The 18,332-nt window shown below is 50.6% G+C and overlaps 1 protein-coding gene across 6 annotated transcripts; it reads left to right on the top strand.

Annotated features, from left to right (window-relative positions):
- Window positions 1-3,303: 3,303 nt before the first annotated feature.
- LOC307205989 (adiponectin receptor protein 1-like) lies at window positions 3,304-16,283 on the top strand. Of its 6 annotated transcripts, XM_079958757.1 has the most exons (8): window positions 3,800-3,923; window positions 4,177-4,370; window positions 4,776-4,928; window positions 7,039-7,210; window positions 8,110-8,296; window positions 10,050-10,237; window positions 11,642-11,835; window positions 15,977-16,283. In XM_079958757.1, the coding sequence occupies exons 2-8, from the start codon at window positions 4,272-4,274 to the stop codon at window positions 16,103-16,105; spliced, it is 1,122 nt and encodes a 373-aa protein (XP_079814883.1). In that variant the 5' UTR covers window positions 3,800-3,923; window positions 4,177-4,271; the 3' UTR covers window positions 16,106-16,283. The 6 variants fall into 6 exon arrangements, with proteins under 6 accessions (XP_079814881.1, XP_079814882.1, XP_079814880.1 ...); XM_079958755.1 differs by lacking the exons at window positions 3,800-3,923; window positions 15,977-16,283 and adding an exon at window positions 3,304-3,452 and having other exon boundaries at window positions 11,642-12,135; XM_079958756.1 differs by lacking the exons at window positions 3,800-3,923; window positions 15,977-16,283 and adding an exon at window positions 3,459-3,533 and having other exon boundaries at window positions 11,642-12,135.
- Window positions 16,284-18,332: the final 2,049 nt, after the last annotated feature.

Raw genomic sequence — 18,332 nt, 5'->3', positions numbered from 1 at the left:
ACTGGGGTGACCAAGTGTGTTTAAAGGTAAAGGTAAAGGTACCCCTGCCCGTACGGGCCAGTCTTGACAGACTCTGGGGTTGTGCGCCCATCTCACTCAAGAGGCCAGGGGCCAGCGCTGTCCGGAGACACTTCCGGGTCACGTGGCCAGCGTGACATCGCTGCTCTGGCCAGAGCCAGAGCCGCACACGGAAACGCCGTTTAATTCCCGCTGGTAAGCGGTCCCTATTTATCTACTTGCACCCGGAGGTGCTTTCGAACTGCTAGGTTGGCAGGCGCTGGGACCGAGCAGCGGGAGCGCACCCCGCCGCAGGGATTCGAACCGCCGACCTTTCGATCGGCAAGCCCTAGGCGCTGAGGCTTTTACCCACAGCGCCACCTGCGTCCCTGTTTTTACTCTCAGCTAATTGATTCCTGCCAATATTTTACAGAAGAAGTTAAAGGATAGAGTGAAAAAACAAAGTTTGCAAGGGAGGGACACCGGTTGTGGGTGTGGCAACTGGAAGGAAAGGGAAGCATTGGAAAATCTGGTGCATTATGGGTGTAACATGTAGAAGCAGATTAAGGTTTCTTTGTGGGTTTCTCAGCCGTTTGCAGAAGTGCTTGCAAAAGCAAGTACGTACCTTGATATGACTGGCAAAAGGAGGATTTCCCCATTTCTGCTGCATTTCCTTGCTCTGTTTAGGTTCTAAGCCAAAAGCTCTTCCTCTATCTCACTCCCATATGGTCTAGCGGTTAGGATTCCTGGTTTTCACCCAGGCGGCCCGGGTTCGACTCCCGGTATGGGAATGGCAATCTCTTTTAATGCATGCCAGGATGGAGAATTAAATAGTATCAAAGAAACGGCGCGCCAACAGTTTTATTTCTGATAGTGATCTACGTATTGAGAAACTGGCGCCTGGCTGCCCCTCCTGAGCCTGGAGCGGCTGCCCTCTCAATGGCTTGCAACCTGGAGTGAGTTCTCTCCCGCGGCGCTGCAAGCGCGGCCGAGCCCGCCTTGGCCTTCCAGGAACAGAGCCAGCAAAGGGGAGCAGCGAGGCGGCTGCCAGGCCTCCAAGCAACTGCCCGTGAACCGGGCGGCGCATCTGCCCAGGCTTCTCAGAGGTTATTGATCGGTCTCCATGCGCGACTGGAAGGCGGGGGGGGGGGGACTGGTCGCCGCGGGGGGCAAATTCAAAGGCGCGCTTCCGCAATTGGTCAGTAGGCGTCGCACTTCAGCTCCCTTCGCTCACGCGTGCGCACGAGAGAGAGGTTTCGGGGGAGAAAAACCCACATTTCCCCCCGCAGTTGCCCGCTGCTGTCTTTGACCCGGGGGCTGAAGGTTCGAGCCCCACTCGGGGAATTTAAAAGTCTCAAAGCCATTCCAGCTTTTGTTTGCACCACCTTTTAATGCTCCTGAGGCTGTTTCTATAGAAGGCTCTTTGCGAACAGGAAGAGGAGGATTGGGTTTGCATCTGCTGAACTGCATTCGAAAGAGCGCTGGGCTTGAGGCTGCAACGGGGCTGGGATGGCCGCTCTTCTTACAAGTTCTGGTCTCTGTTCGCAGCAGGACAAGAGGTGGGGGGAGAAGAAGCCGGCGAGCCGGGCGGTGGGCGCTGATCCTGCGAAAGCAGCCGGCGGGCGCGCTCCCGTTCTCTGCCCGGGGGGGGGGCTGGTTCCGGAGACTCCCGCAAGGAGGGCAAGGCAAGCGCAGCCTGAAATTCCGGCAAGCGGGCACAGGGAAGTGCAAACTCGCAGCCCCATCTACCGCAATGCCAAAATCCAGACACCCAAATTTTCCAGCAATCCTGCAGTTAAGCAGCTGCAATAATTTAGGGTTGCCATATTTCAAAAAGTAAAATCTAGGACACCCCGAAAGTTGTTGCGCTTCTTTTAGACAAACCCCAAAGTTGTTGAGCTTTTTCTTACAAAACCGCCCAAACACCCCGATTTCTCGAGTGACTTGCCTAAGCTCCAGGCCAAAGCAGCGCCTCTGCCTTTGCAATAGGAAGGGGCGCGAGGATGCAATTCCCTCCTCTCCCCGGAGGGGGTAACGGTGAGCATTTCTGTCCTGGACTGGCTCCTACATTACCCGATACTTGTTCGCGCTTCTCCCATATGGTCTAGCGGTTAGGATTCCTGGTTTTCACCCAGGCGGCCCGGGTTCGACTCCCGGTATGGGAAGAGTGATCTTTTCCTGCCCCCGCTCTGCACAATTTGCCTTTTTTCAGAGCATCTGCTACTAAATAACCCCTTAGGCCAGGCAAGAAGAGTCTTCCAAATGTCTGTTTAAAGCGAGTAAGGAAGGCACATGCGAAGTGCCTGAGAGTGAGAGGTTTGTGTGGCAGGTTATGCTGGGTTAAGCGCTGCAGCCCATGTGCTTTGCACGGTACCCTCTTGTGTGATCACAGACACACACAAATATATTCTTTCCCAAAGTAGAATAATATTACACTTGCTTATAGAAATCTTCCTAGGAAATGCTTTTGTTTAATTTTTCTTCCAAAAAAAAGAGAGAGAAGAAATAGAATCATCCTGGTGCAGGGTGTGACCCGCTCTCCCCTGTCTTACAAGATTCAGCGAAGGAGGCTTCTGCCAGTCACCTCCCATATGGTCTAGCGGTTAGGATTCCTGGTTTTCACCCAGGCGGCCCGGGTTCGACTCCCGGTATGGGAAGCTTTAAATTTTAGTTTCTCTCTTCCACTTAACATCTCGTAATTGTCTCCCTCCGCTTTCCACTTGTCCCAATCAAATGTGCTTCAGGTCATGATAACGCTCTTTATTTGCCGTTTTGAATGCGATGGGAAGCATGCGCGCCTTTTGCAGCTGGCCATCGCGGCAGCGCCACGAACTGGGGGAAAAGGAGGAGACGACTCCAGGGAACAAAAAGCACACCTTCCCATACCGGGAGTCGAACCCGGGCCGCCTGGGTGAAAACCAGGAATCCTAACCGCTAGACCATATGGGAGCCGCTGCTCAGCGTTCTTCCGCGCGGCTTCCTCAGGGCCAGCGGGCCTCCAGGGAGAGGCTCGTGCCCGCAGGCGCGCCTCCTGCTGCGCGCGTTCCCGCGGGGCTGCCGGCCAAGCGCGCCTCTCTCGGGAAGCGCGGCTGCCACGTTGGAGGGACCGGCCTGCTTTATGTACAGGATTTGTACGCCGCTTTGCGTGTTAGAGTAAAATAAAATAAAATAAAAGGAAGAGGTGCGTAATATTTTCTAATGAGATAAATAAGCAAAGCCGCTTGCTGCGCGCCCCGCGTCCCCGCGTGCACGCGCAGCCCCGGGAAGCGTCGCCATGGCAACGCGGGCCGGGAGGATGCTGGCGGGAGCCGGAAGTGCTCTCTCTCCCGGCCGCGTTTCCAAGGCGAGGATGCCCGTGACGGGCGGGGAGGGAGGCCAATGGGAGAGAGAGGCGGGCCTTGGCGGGAGCTGGTCCCGATGCTGCCGCCGCCGCCGCCGCCGCTCGGGGCTGCGGGGTGAGGGCAGGATGGAGGGGCCGGGCGAGGAGGCTGGCGCGGGAAGGGGATGGAGGCCGGCAGGGCGGGCAGGCCTGCTGGGTGGGTCTCCCCAGGGGGTTGTCCAGGAACTGGGGCTGGTGGGGAGGGGGCCATTGGAAGACTGGGGGGGGGGGGGGAGCAGCAGTGGAGGCAGAGGGACCAGCCATGGCCCCAGGCAACCTGGGCCTCCGCTTGCCAGCCCACATGGGGGAACCAGAAAGAGCCATCTGGGGTGGGGGCCGCCTTTGCCACACACCTGGGCCACGAGAGGGGGCAGGCTATCAGCAGGGACCTCCTGCCTGGTGGGCAAGTGTGCTGTCACAGACGGGTGGCAGAGAGCAATGGAGAGAGGAGGCCAAGTGGATGCAGCAATAGCGGCTGCACAAGACCTGGAGACCAGGGAAATGTTTGGGGCAGAAGAAGGTTCCTTGGACCGGGGACAAGGGCAGGGTGTTGCAAAATGTACTGGTGTGTAGATTTTGAGGGAGGGCCGATTGTGGATGTCTGTCTGGGGGAAATGGCAGGGACGCCAAGGAAGGGTACAGCCTTTTGTGGGTTGTGGGACCAACAGAGAGGGTGCGGTTCTTTTGGTGGCATGGCAGCTGTAGATCAGTTGGTAGGGGGCAACTAGCACTTCTTGAAGCTTATGAGAGGAAAAAAGGATTCATCCCTCTGCACCCCTCCCCCCTCTGCTTTCCCACAGAGACAGTGGGGACCATGGGGCTGGTGGCTTGCAAAGGGCACTAGCCTCTGCCTGTGAAGAGGCCTCAACTCTGTGACCCCCTCCCCCCCACCATCATGGAGCCCCTGAAGGAGAGGGCTGGGTGGTGCGCAGGGTACCGGGGGGAGGAGGCTGTCGCTGAAATGAGACCCTTGCTGCAAGAGGACATTGGCCAGGTGAGTGCCACCAAGACCACCCATTGGAATGCCTGATCTTTTCTACCTGCCCCGCTGTATCCCTCTTTGGAGTTGCAGAGCCCTAATAAGCCCAGCGCCAGACTTGATCCAATAGCAAGGCTCTTCTTGTGTATGGAAACTCACAATAAGTGCCGGAGAACGATAGCCAAAACACTGTGAATTCTGGCAACAGCAACAATTCACATGAGAATATTTCCTTCTGCATTGGCTGAGGATTGGCCACCCTTACGCCCAGTTCCATTTCCCCTCTTTCTGCTGATCCTCCAGCAGCAGCAGTAACTGGGAGATCAGACCAGCACCCATCAGATTTCCAACAATGGGTGACCCTATGCCTCGCCAGCTAGATTGGTAGGACCTCATTCTGTTGTGTGTGGTTTCTTTCAGGATGGCATTGCGATGGGGGTTGAGCCTACAGGCTGGGGGACAGATGACCCAGACTTAGAGGAGAATGAGGTTGGCACAGATCCTGTTCGGGTCATGATGTTGCCACTTCAAGCCCAGCATGCCATGGAGAAGATGGAAGAATTTGTCCTGAAGGTGAGTGACATATGTGGCTGGGAAGCGCCTGTGAGCAGTCCTGGCTCAAAACAAGCCTCCTTGGGTGCTCCCTGTTTTTATTGCTTCACTCTTCCTCAGTTTTGCCCTGAGGAACTGGACACCAGTTCTCCCCCTGGCTGTCCGGCCGTCCTCTCTTCTTCATTTTATGGGCTGCTACCCAATCAGTGCTAAGGCAAACTGGGCATGTCACAAAAGTGCCCACGGGTCTGATATTATGACTTCAGCTACTGCCCATTGGCCTCCTCCCCAGCTTCGCAAGGCGCAGGGAAGCTCAACAGTCACACAACCCTGGAGAAGAGGGGGAGATGGAGTAGTGTGGTCTTGGGCAAGAGGCTCTCCTCTCTGCCATGACACCCCGCTCTGAGCCAGCTCTCAGGGCCAAGCCCAACGGGGCATAGTATCTGGAAGCCAGCGAAGAGAAAGCAGCCCAGTGGTGCTCCCTCTCTCCTGATGGGGTCCCCTGGAGGCCCTCGACTGAGGGAGGCCATGGGCAAGGGAGAGAAGGCCACACAAAGTGCAAAAAGGACTGGCCTGAGGGGTCAGGAAACAGAAAAGGAGGCTGCTGCACAGGAGGAGGAGGACTGCTGCTGGGTTCAGGCAAGTGACAGCTAACAGGGTGGGGCTTTGAGGGCCTGTGGCAACCCCACTGGTTGGTTGACCTCAGAATTAATTGCATGGTTTCACCAACCACTGCATTTATTTATATATTTCAAGATATTTATATACCTTGGCAAAAAACCAACCAAAACCCACAATAAACAAACAACCATGGCATTTATATAAGCACATTTCAAATGTTCAAAGCTTTACCATAGCCCTGTAAGGTAGGCCAGCATCATTATTGCCCCACATTGCAAATGGCGGGCTGAGAGAATTGGCAGCACTGCTAAGGCCTACTGAGTGTGTTTATGGTGAAGTGCCAAAGCAGACAAGATGAAGCAAGATCCTTATTTGTATATTTACCTGTCTGCCACACTCATGTGTAATGAATTTGGAGGTCTGGCTTGTTTATTTATTTTACACCAAAAGGTGGCCTGAGAATGATGGGAACGGGGACACCCACACATTGCCACCTTATCGTCTGCCCCGGTCTCCTGGGCTGCTTCACCTCCAGTGTCTGTCAGGCTGGGAGAAAAGTGCCTGGGCTAATGGAGGTGGGAGCACCCCGTACTATGCCCCAAACATGCTCCTGCCCCACACCTTATACTTAGTGGGTCAGATGCATGAGCAACAAGCATATGGAAGCCCAGGTCACCTCTGCTGTGGCCCTGAGGTGAGGATGCTTGAACCAGGCTGCAGACTAATACCCACTGACCTGGGAGTAAGCCCCATTGAACTCAGTGGGACTCTGAAAAGGTACTTATGGGATTGTCTTTGTTGCCAGAGTGCTGAGTGGGGAGGGAACTGCATTCTGTTCCCCCTTCAGCCGTGAAGCTGAATCCACAGAGAACTCCTGGCTTTGCTTCACCAAAGCAGCCCTGGAGGTTGTTGTTTTCTTTACAGAATATTCTCAGCATTCGTAAAAGCCACATCTTCTGTGTTCCTTATGAAATGCAATGACACTTTAAAACTTCCTTATGCTTGCTGTAAAAAAATTCTCTTTAGAGCAGTGTCCCCACCCCCATTTTTTAAAAAATAAATGAAGCATACAGAATCAGCACACATGTACATACTTTTGATACTGGGGGGACAGTTTGATTTTAGTTTACTTTTTTGAATTATGGAGACACAGTTCACTCTTACAAAAGATGAATACCATATTATTCTAGTTCAGCTAGAATAGTTCAGCTCCTAGTATAATCAACAGGCAAGATCCTTTCCTGTACCTTAGCCTCAGGCTGCACTCACAGTACTGCTCACTCTGCACCCAGTGCGCTCCCTCCACGGGTTGCAGAAGTGGGGTACACGCATTAACCACAATCCATGCCTATCCTTTATCTACTGCATGCTGTCATTAAAAAAAATGAAGTTCTATGTTTCATTGTGTTTCTCCTCAAAACAGCTCCGACCGAAGTTCAAAAAGAGAACGGCCTAGCTGCGTTTTAAGCCAGTAATGTCTACACAGCCTCCGTCTTTTCTCCCGTTGTAGGTCTGGGAGGGCCGCTGGCGTGTCATGCCTTATGATGTGCTGCCTGACTGGCTGAAGGACAATGACTTCCTCCTCCATGGGCACCGGCCGCCCATGCCCTCCTTCCGTGCTTGTTTCCGAAGCATCTTCCGCCTCCACACGGAGACAGGCAACATCTGGACACATCTGCTTGGTCAGTCATGGGGCTCTGCTCTGCACAGCAAGAACCTGGTGTGGTGGGGGAAGAGGAAGGGGGCGATCTGGATTAGCTTCCTTCTTCTGTGTCTCACATCATAGCAAACTATTTCAGCTTCAGAATATAGCTACCATCTTCTTTGTTAATATTTTTTAAAGATCAGCATAAAAGATACTTAACAGGTAACACAAATATGGTTCATTGATGGTGTTTCCTGACAGTCTGCATTCTAATCACTATGTTAGTGAGCTTCACTTTTCATATACAGTGGTACCTCAGTTTTTGAATGTAATCCGTTCCGGAAGACTGTTCGAATTCTGAAACATTTGAAAACTGAAAACTCAATAGCTGACAGCTAGGCCTCAGGATCTTGCACTCAGCAGAAGCTGCGTGGCATGTTCGACTTTCGAGGCATGTTCGAAAACTGAAGCACTTACTTCCGGGTTTACGGCCTTCGAAAACCGAAATGTTCGTCAATGGAGACGTTTGAAAACCAAGGTACCACTGTATTAGTAAGCTTCAATGTTTATTGTGCAAGTACTCAGGGCAGAACATTAGACTTGTTTACCTCTGTTTGCTTGTTTATTTTGCATATGCACCTCTCTTGTGCTGCAGGGAAACTGTGTGAGAGAGAGATAAGGGGGGATGGGACACAGGTTCAGGTTTTTCCAGTTGACACCCCTGACTTCATGGGGAAGTGACCACAGACCGCCAGGCCCAGAGACGGCCTCCTCCAGGTCTCTATTTGTGCAGGGCTGCTGGTGACCTCTGCCTGCTTCTGGCAGAGCAGAGTCATTTCCTCCAAATTCCTAAGAGGACCACCCTTACAGTGTGGTTGAGGTATGTGGAGACACCTAGAAAGAGATGTGGGCAGCTTTCTTCTCTTCCTCTCCCAGGGTTCCTCTTCTTCTTGATCTTGGGCATTGGATACATGATCAGCCCCAACATGAAGTACGTTGCCCCCATCCAGGAGCGTGTTGTCTTTGGAATGTTCTTCTTGGGAGCCATCCTTTGCCTCTGCTTCTCCTGGCTGTTCCACACAGTCTACTGCCACTCGGAGGAGGTTTCCCGCACCTTCTCCAAGTAAGTCTACCCCCTGCCTGCTTCACCTGCCCCCCCCCGGTCTTCTGGGACACATGGGAAGTGGGAGACGGCGGGGAGCAAGAGTATCTTCCATGGCACTGAAGCTCTCAAGAGACACAAGTGCTTGGAGCATCAGTAGGGAGCTCTTCTCTGGCTGGCAATAGATGCACGGACGGTTTTAAGAGAGTCAAAGTCCTTGTGGTAGGGTGGCCATGTGTCCTACTTTACAGAGGACTATCCTCTATTTCTGAAGGGCTGTCAGGGGCCATCACTTTATCTGAAGGTATTCTCTATGGGAGGGCTGCTCAGGCCATGTGTGGTTTAAATATAGAGGGAGGGGGCCCTTGAAGTTGCCTCTCAGCCAGGGTGGATTTGATTTAAATCACTAGGCAGTAAGACTTGATTTAAATTATTTTTTTACAGAAAGACTCATTCTTGCTGGTATAATCTTAATATTTACAACCAGATGAAGGCTTCATTTTTGGAATAATAAATGTTCCGAGTAGTTTTTACAGTTATATCAAAAAATACTGATTTGGTTATACTATTAGAAATACATAGATAGATAATTATGAAATTATTGTGAGGTTTAATAAGTTAACTGTTTCTATTTGGACAACTTTTCTGCTGTACTTGATTGGAAGGAGAAAAATAATAATTTTCTTAATAACAATTTAAACAATTTATTTAACTAAAACAATAACATTATAGCATATGTATCCATAACTGATGTATCCATAACTCCATAACTGAGTTTTAGCACACATGAAAAACTTAAAACAAATCCTTATTTCCTAATGAATAGCCTTTGGACTATCATGTAACTTAAATAGAAAACTATCTTTAGAAAGATTTTTTCCTCCAAAAGCATTTTATTTTAAAAATCCGATTTAAATTTTAAAAAATCCAATTTAAATAATAAAACCCGATTTTTTATTTTAAAAAATCATTGATTTTTATCCGCCCTGCCCTCAACAGTTAGCAGCACCTGCTCAGAAGACAGAGCCAGCTGGCAAGCTGTCCAAGTCTTCCCTACTAGGGTGAGGTGGTATTCATTTCCATTTAATTATCATAATTATTTCTTAATTTGCAGCTGTGCGTATAAGTTACCATGTGCAAATTTTATGCAGATTGGTGCCCTTCTTTTTGCCCTGTTTTGTGCTGATGTGTCACTCTGTCCTTCTGTGCTGCCATAATGCCAAGCATTGAGAGCCAGTGTGGTGTAGTGGTTCAGAGCGGTGGATTCGTAATCTGGTGAACCGGGTTCGCGTCTCCGCTCCTCCACATGCAGCTGCTGGGCCAGTCACACTTCTCTGAAGTCTCTCAGCCCCACTCACCTCACAGAGTGTTTGTTGTGGGGGAGGAAGGGAAAGGAGAATGTTAGCCGCTTTGAGACTCCTTCGAGTACTGATAAAGTGGGATATCAAATCCAAACTTTTCTTCAAACTCTTCTAGCATACAGTCCCTGTGCCTCAATGGGGTCTACCCTGGGCTCCCCTTTTAAAGAAATTTCTAGCATCTCGATCAGCATCAGCTGGCTAGGTCTGGGAGCCCCCTTTAAATTTCCCACAATGCCCCCCAACCAAGTGCTGCCTGGGGCAGCATGAGAAATTCAAGCATCTCCCACATTGGCCTCAGCAGCACATGCCATGTGAGGGGCATCATGGGAAATTCAAGCAGCCTCCTGGTGCTGGGGGAGGGCTGCCTGCTCTGTCTGTCTACTGGCAAGCCCACCCTGCTTTCTGTTGTGCAGACTGGATTACTCTGGAATCGCCCTGCTCACCATGGGCAGTTTTGTTCCCTGGCTCTATTACTCCTTTTACTGCTCACCTCAACCCCAACTCATCTACCTCGTCATCATTTGTGTCCTGGGTGTCACGGCCATCATGGTGTCGCAGTGGGACCACTTTGCCACCCCACAGTACCGGGCCGTCCGAGCAGGTAATCATGCACAATTGTCGTTTTGGCATTGCTTGTGGTGGATCGGGCCCCATTGGAGGATTTCCTTAGAACACACCCATGTAGTTAGAAAGCCGTAGGCTCTGAAAGTGCCAGAACACAGCTGGACCCTCAGAATGGATCTCATTCTGATAAATGCATTTCCCAGTTGAGATATAGTACTTCTACACCAGGAATCACTTTGGAAATCAAGCTTGGTTAAAATAGTTCTGTTTACTAGCAAAATACAAATTTTTACAGAGCAAAAGCTTAACTTGAGGGTAGTGCAAAAATACAACCAGGATGATCCAGGGTCTGGAAACCAAGCCTTCTGAGGAGTGGTTGAAGGAGCTGGGTATCTTTAGCCTGGAAATGAGACTGTGAGGAGATAGGGTAGCCATCTTCCAATATCTCAAGGGCTGACCCATGGAAGAGGGACCAAGCTTGTTTTCTCCTGCTCTGGAGGGGAGGACCTGAACCAATGGCTTCAAGCTCCAAGAAAGGAGATTTGGACTAAACACCAGGAAGAACTTTCTGAGAGTCAGAGCTATTTGATAGTGGAATGGACTCCCTTGGAAGGTGGTGGACTCTCTTTCCTTGGAGGTTTTTAAACAGAGGTTGGATGGCCATCTGTCATGGATGCTTTAGTTGAGATTCAGCACTAGATGACCCTTGGGGTCCCTTCCGAGTCTAGAAGTCTATGATTCTGTGACATGGCCAAAGTGTGCAGTAACACACTCTTAAAGGCATTTTTCCCACTTGGAAGCTAGTAACAGGATTAGTACATAACAATGTGTGGAACTAGCGTAGCATAATGGCAAAAAGTTTAGTGGGAGAGCCAGACTTTAGTTCAAGTCTCATCCTATGGCTATAGATGAGGGTTAGCCAATCTAGCACCTCTATATATTGTTGGACTCCAACTCTCTTCAACCCTGACCACTGGTCATGCTGGCTGAGAATGATGGGATCTGGAGTCTAGCAATCTGAATTCCATGGAATATTTTAATACCTATTTTTAATACTATCCTGTTTTATTTTATACGGTTGTAAAATGCCTAGAGATTTCATTTACAGTGAAATGGCATACAAATTTAAATAAATTAATTAAATAAAAATACAATTAAAAAGCATACAGCATCTAGCACAGTACAGTACAATAGCTACCACAGACAGAAAATCATTGAGGGGTCTATGAAGACCCCTAGCAATTTTCAAGCGGTCCTGGTGCAGGAGCAGGGAGTCTGGGAACCATTGGTCTAGATAATTCGGCTTCTTTGTACATGCTCTTCTATTCTCCATATTTGAGGTTAAACTTTAGTTCCAAGAATGAGACCAGATAAGGCCTTCTTTCTATTAATCCCTGAGAGGAGCTCATCCACACAGTGACCTTTCTTATTTCTTGGACAGGGGTGTTCCTGGGCCTGGGGCTGAGTGGCTTGGTGCCCACACTCCACTTCATGATTGCTGAAGGATTCATCAAAGCGACGACTGTGGGGCAGATCGGCTGGCTCTTCCTCATGGCAATCCTCTACATCTTGGGCGTGGGCCTGTATGCTGCCCGAATCCCCGAACGCTTCTTCCCGGGCAAGTGTGACATATGGGTACGTCTTGTGTGGGAGGAACTGGCCTTTGGGGTGTCTAAGGGCAAGATAAAAACTGTGAGTCTGAATTACCTGCATCTTCATGTCAGGTTTGGAATATCTCCTTCCTCAAGGGACAATAAAGCTCAGAGTTGGAAGACACACTTGGCCACAGGATGTCAAAAGGGTCAGGGGATGCAGAAGCCCTTTTTCTGCCCAAGACCCAAGAGAATAATAATAATAATAACAACAATATTTTATTTATATCCCGCCCTCCCCAGCCAAGGCTGGGCTCAGGGCGGCTAACAAGCAATAATAAAAATAAGTTGAATAAATACAACTTAAAAACAAAATTAAAATACATTAAATATTGAAACAGTAAAATATTAAAATGTAGCCTCATTGCAGGAGGAGAAAGGAAAAGAAAAAAAGAAAGAGGGGGAGAGAATCAAATTGGCTCCAAGCCAAAGGCCAGGTGGAACTACACTGTCTCACAGGCCCTGCGGAAAGAAAGCAGATCCTGCAAGACCCTGGTCTCATGAGGCAGAGCGTTCCACCAGGCCGGAGCCAGAGTTGAAAAGGCCCTGGCTCTGGTTGAAGCTAATCTAACTTCCTTAGGGCCCAGGACCACTAGGGTGTTGCTATTTATGGACCTTGAGGCTCTCCATGGGGCATACCGGGAGAGGCGGTCCCGTAGGTACGAGGGTCCTAGGCCGTGAAGGGCTTTAAAGGTCAAAAGCAGCACCTTAAATCTGACCCTGTACTCCACCAGGAGCCAGTGCAGCTGGAAAAGCACTGGGTGAATATGCTCCCATGGCAGAGACCCCGTGAGGAGCCTCGCTGCAGAATAGTGCACCCGCTGGAGTTTCTGGGACAGCTTCAAGGGCAGCCCCGCGTAGAGTGAATTACAGTAGTCAAGCCTGGAGGTGACCGTCACATGGATCACTGTGGCCAGGTCAGGGCGGGAAAGGTAAGGGACCAACTGCTTGATGCGGTGAAGATGGAAAAATGTCACCTTGGCTGTTGCTGTAACCTGCGCCTCCATGGAAAGGGAGGCGTCAAGGATTACACCCAAACTCTTAACGGAAGTCAATGGCACTAATTGGGCCCCCGCAAGAGAAGGGAGTTGATCCCTCATCCCTATGCCATCCCGACCTAGCCATAGGACCTCTGTCTTCGAAGGATTTAGTTTCAATCGGCTCCCACAAAACCATCCAGCCACAGCTTCCAAGCATCTGGTCAGTGTGTTCGGGGCCGAGTCGGTGTGGCCATCAATCAGCAGATAGAGCTGAGTGTCATCAGCATATTGGTGACAGCGCAGCCCAAAGCTCCGGACAATCTGGGCAAGGGGGCGCAAAAAGATGTTAAAAAGCATCGGGGAGAGGATTGCGCCCTGCGGCACTCCACACACCAAGGAGTGGCGCAACGACATTTCCCTCGCTAGTGCCACCCTCTGACCCGATCAGAGATAAAAGAGCACAGCCATTTACGGGCTATGCCCTGTATCCCCACGTCTGCGAGGCAGTGGTCCAGAAGATCATGATCAACCATGTCAAAGGTTGCTGACAAATCTAAAAGGATCAGCAGTCCTGACACGCCTCAATCTAGTTGTCTACGGAGATCATCTGTTAGGGCAACCAGAGCCATCTTGGTCCCGAAACCAGGACGGAAACCAGACTGAAATGGATCTAAAGCCGATATTTCCTCCAGAAACCTACCAAGCTGTTCAGCAACCGCTCTCTCAGTTACCTTACCCAGATATGGAAGATTTGAAACTGGGCGGTAATTGGATAGGTCTAAAGGATCTAGTGAAGTTTTCTTTAAGAGCGGACACACCACTGCTTCCTTCAATTCCCCTGGGAATGTCCCCGTGCCAAGGGATAATTTCCCCGTGCCAAATTGATAATTTCAACCAGCGGGGTCCGCTCGACATCTGGACATGCCCTAATCAGCCAAGACGGGCACGGATCAAGGAGGCAGGTGGTGGACCTACCAGCTTAGAGGAATCTATCCACATCAGCAGGGAGTATCCGATCGAAATGGTCCAACACTGGACCTGAAGTCAGTCGAGGGGCCTCCAGTTTAGTCACTGTATCTAAACTGGCAGGGAGGTCACAGCAGAGCAACAGGACTTTCTCCGCAAAAAAGCTCGTGAATGTCTCACAGCTGTGGGTCGAATTTGTGCTTAAATTTGGTTGTCCTCCTAAGGACGTTATTGACTTAATTATTCTAAAAAGTTGTGCCGGGCGAGAGCTAGTGGATGCAATGGTAGCTGCAAAGTAAGATTTCTTAGCAGCTTTCATAGCCATCTCATAGGCTTTCATAAGCGTCCTCTAAGATGTTCTTGAGGCTCCGTCATGAGTCCGTCGCCATACTCGCTCTAGCTGTCTGAGATCCCGCTTCATTTTCCGGAGCTCCTCAGTAAACCAAGGGGCCTGGTTTCGACGGGGTCACAGAGGGCTCTTAGGCGCAATCTCATCGATGGCTGCCAAGAGCTGGTTATTCCAGTCCTCAAGAAGGTCATCTAATGAGTTGCCAGGAGGAGCAGGGTCCCGCAAGGCCTGACGGAATCTATCAGGATCCATCAGCCTTCGCGGGCGAGCCCAAATAGGCTCGCCACCGGAGCAGGGGAGGAGCGGGAAGTCAGTCTTGGCTTTCAGAGTGTAGTGATCAGATCATGGCACTTCCACAGGGGGGAGCATGATCGCATCTATGCCAGCCCCAAAGATCAGATCCAGCGTGTGGCCTGCTTGATTAGTTGGGCCCAAAACAACCTGGGAGAGCCCTAGTGTTGCCATGGAAGTCACTAGGTCCAGAGCCTGTGAGGAGGGAGCGGCATTGGCATGGATGTTGAAATCTCCCAAAACCAGTAGGCTTGGGAACCCCAAGGCCCAGCCCGCCGCCACCTCCAGCAGGTCTGACAGGGTCTGAAGAATCAGATTTAGCAACACTGGCACAAGGAAGCCCCACCATTTTTGTGATATATTAATGCTTGAATTTATTTAAGCTTCCTGTAAACCAAGAATGGGGAACCAGAGGTTGTTGGATTCCAGATCCCACCAGCTCCAGACAGCACAGCCAAGGGTCAGGGGCTGATGGGAGCTGTAGTCCAGCAACATCTGGGGGGTCATGATCCCTGATCTAAAATACAATGCAATACAAAATGAGACAATGCAATCGTTATACAGTGGTACCTTGGGTTACAGACGCTTCAGGTTACAGACACTTCAGGTTACAGACTCCGCAAACCCAGAAATAGTACCTTGGGTTAAGAACTTTGCTTCAGGATCAGAACAGAAATTGCACAACTGCGGCGGCAGCAGGAGGCCCCATTAGCTAAAGTGGTACCTCAGGTTAAGAACAGTTTCAGGTTAAGAATGGACCTCCGGAACAAATTAAGTTCTTAACCTGAGGTACCACTGTACCTGAAAAACCTGGCCTGGTTGAGAAATAGCTAAGTGTCCATTAGAGTTGCTTCTTTCTGTCTCTCTGGGCAGAAATCTTGCACTTTTGACAGCTTCACAACAGTCAGATGTTCAACTGGTCTGGCTTTTCTCCCAGCATGGAAAAGCATTGATGCAGTAAGGTTCACTTTAGACATTTCTGTCTGTCGTGGAGCTGTAAAATGCAAAGCAAATTGGCCAGAATGAAGGAAGCAATTCTAGTGGCATTGCAGCTTTAGATGGTGCCTCAACAATGCCTACTTCTGAGTGAACATAACTCACACAGTTTAATGAAGAATACAAGTAGCTTAGGCAGGCTGCATTCTACAAGTGTGTTGGGTACCTTTTAAAATTAAGCACTAAACTGGGAAGCGAAGCATTCCTGGCTTCTCTGGGCCATTGTTTCCCTCCAGGTTTTTTGTTTAAACCCGTTTTTGTTTAAACCCGTTGGTGGGTTTAAAGTAGGGATGGGGGAACGGGAACCTCTGTCATTAACCTCTGACCCCCCTTGGTCCCAGCCAGCAGGAGCAGTTGTTGAAGATGATGGGCTTGTAGTGCAGGTTCCCCATCGCTGGTTCACAGGGGTTGGGGGGAAGCAACTCTCCAGCCGGCAAGCCTCACGTGGAGAGAGCCCATGCCATCAGAAATCCTGGGTTCAGCTTCTTTCTCTCTTTCTTTCTCTCTCTCCCCCCTCCTGCTCCCTCTTCTTCCTGCTCCAGTTCCACTCCCACCAAATCTTCCATGTGCTGGTGGTGGCGGCTGCTTGTGTCCATCTCCATGGGGTCTCCCAGCTGCAAGCGTTCCGCTCTTCCTTGGGGGGCACCTGCACCGAGAACACTGTGCTCTGATAGCCTTCCTAGAGCAGACTGACCACCTCTCCTGGACAAGGGCAGCCCTTCACACTGCACTCCGTATGGACCAAGAGGACAGGGCCTCCCCCCCCTTATTAAGGGCACTGCACCTGTTTGAGGAGGGGGCTGTTCCTCCCTTCTCCTTCCTTCCTTTGAAGAAAATTGCTGTGTCTCAGATCTTTTTATTCTTGGGGGCAGGGGCTTCCTTTTCTCCCAATCAGGGCAGCTCTCTCGTGTGTGCACACACATGCACAAAATGCCAGAAGGTATTTAAATTAGGATGAGGAACCAAAGCAATGGAACAGGACTAAAACAGTCCCTGGAAACAGCTTAGGACTCCCCTAGCCAACCCCAAAGTTTCTGAGAGTGGGATGGGTGCAGGGGGCCTCTGTGTGGGCCAAGGGGATGCTGATGTTATGGTATGAAGGTCCAAGGATGGGTCCGACAAGGCCTTAGTGTGTGCGTCTGTGTGTTCAATCAGTATTTATGAGGGATTTGTTTTAAACTGGCCACTAAGGGAGCATGCACTCTGCTCAAAAGCACAGCAACCCCCTTTTTTGCTCAAACTGAACTCTGATCTCTTTGGTCAGGCGGGACTTCTGGCTTCCACGCCCAGCCCTCCCAAGGAAAGATATGGATTGGTTTCTGAGAAGCCCTCTAGGTAAAGGCCGGGGGCATCTTAGGGTCTTGGGTCAAAGGCCAATGGGGAAGAGCCTTTGCCAGGCTGAAATCAGTGCACAGCAGACTTGCATAGTTGTCATCCTGGCAAGGGAAATAATCAGGGTGGGGATGGATGCAGCTGTGGGCCCCCAAGTCGTCCCTCCTTATTCTGGGGAGTGGGGTGCCTAAATGTGCTACGGGGCAGGCAGGAGCCAGGATTCCTGGGCTCTGCAACCTGCTAGAAAAGATGTATGGTAAACACTTTTTTTGGTGGGGGCAGGGGAGGGCAAGCTATGTGGATTTTGTCTGGGAAAATAAGAATGCCTTTTATGCATAAAGGGATCAATGTCTTAGGCAGGGGAAAGCCTTCCTGCACACACAGACATAGACTGTGACCTCCACCCCTTCACCAGCATTTAATAGCCCAGAGATGGGCCTGTGGAGAGCAATCCCGTGCCCAGCACTTTTTGTCACAGGCCCTCTGCTTCTGCACCCTCCACCCCACAACAAACAGCAGGAGGTCTTCTTTTTCTCCACTGAAAACAGTGGTGCTGGGACTTCTTTGATTTAGGGTGTTTGGCAGGTGAAACACACCTGAAGGGGCTCCACTTCATTTACCTTTATAACGAAAGGCCATCAGTCCATGCACTTGCTGAAGAATCCTCAGCCCTTTGCTCCTTGGGGAGAAGAGGTGCAGATGGCAGGGGCCAGTGTCTGTATTGGGGAGGAGGGCACTTGCCCCCTTTGTTCATGCCTGCCAACCCAAATTAGAAGGCCAAGTCGCTCCAATATCATTGACCTTGTTGTGTCACAGCCTCCTGGGAATGCAAGCTGCTCAGCAGCTCTCTGGATTGGGCTGCACAGTGGGAAAGCAGGATATGGATCTCCTAATTTGGGAGTGCTGTGCCGTGTGCGCCCAACACCAGTGCTTCAACTCTGCGGGAGAGGAGCACTGGCAGAGGAAGGGGGTGGGGGGGTGCGGTCCGCCCTGGGTATCATCCTTGAGGGGGGCTGCCCCCGCGGGCACAGCGTGTATGCCGCTCTGGGTGCTGGAGCAGCTAGCTCCGCCTTTGGACAGGAGGCAAGGCTACGGCCCAATGGACAAGTCTGAAAGGGCAGGCGGGTAATTCTGAGATCTGAATCTTATTCTCTCTCTCCTGTTCTGCACAGTTCATTTTTACGTATGTTAAAGATGCAATGGCACAGGGAATGGGATGGCAAGAGGAGGCCCAAAGATCTCCTGGATTCTGTTTTTATGATGAGAGTGTAACCTGACCCCCAAAGGAATGGAGCAGCAGGAGGCGGTGGCTTAGAAAGAATAGTCCTTGCAATTATTTGTGCGACTCCTGCCTCTGCCTTATATTGAACAGTTCGGAGGGGAATGGTGGCATTTAAGCTAAGGCCTCTCCTGCTGCTTTTTGAATATATGACACTGCCACCTTTCTTTCGTTTGGCAACTCTAGCCAGCTTGTAAGGAGTAATGAGGCATGCTTCGCACCCCATTTGCCTCCATGCCGGGTCTGCTGGGAGCATGTGGAAGCACTTTAATCATAAAGATAATAAT

This window comes from Podarcis cretensis (assembly GCF_951804945.1).
Source record: "Podarcis cretensis genome assembly, chromosome: 17".
In the NCBI taxonomy this organism is placed as follows: Eukaryota; Metazoa; Chordata; class Lepidosauria; order Squamata; family Lacertidae; genus Podarcis; species Podarcis cretensis.
This window is presented reverse-complemented; position numbering and strand designations above follow the sequence as displayed.

Excerpts from the sequence above, each read along its gene's own strand:
- LOC307205989 (XM_079958755.1), top strand. The coding sequence starts at position 4,272 with ATGGAGCCCCTGAAGGAGAGGGCTGGGTGGTGCGCAGGGTACCGGGGG. Across the intron at positions 4,929-7,038 it reads TGGAAGAATTTGTCCTGAAG|GTCTGGGAGGGCCGCTGGCG; the intron begins GTGAGTGACATA and ends CTCCCGTTGTAG. Across the intron at positions 8,297-10,049 it reads GTTTCCCGCACCTTCTCCAA|ACTGGATTACTCTGGAATCG; the intron begins GTAAGTCTACCC and ends TCTGTTGTGCAG.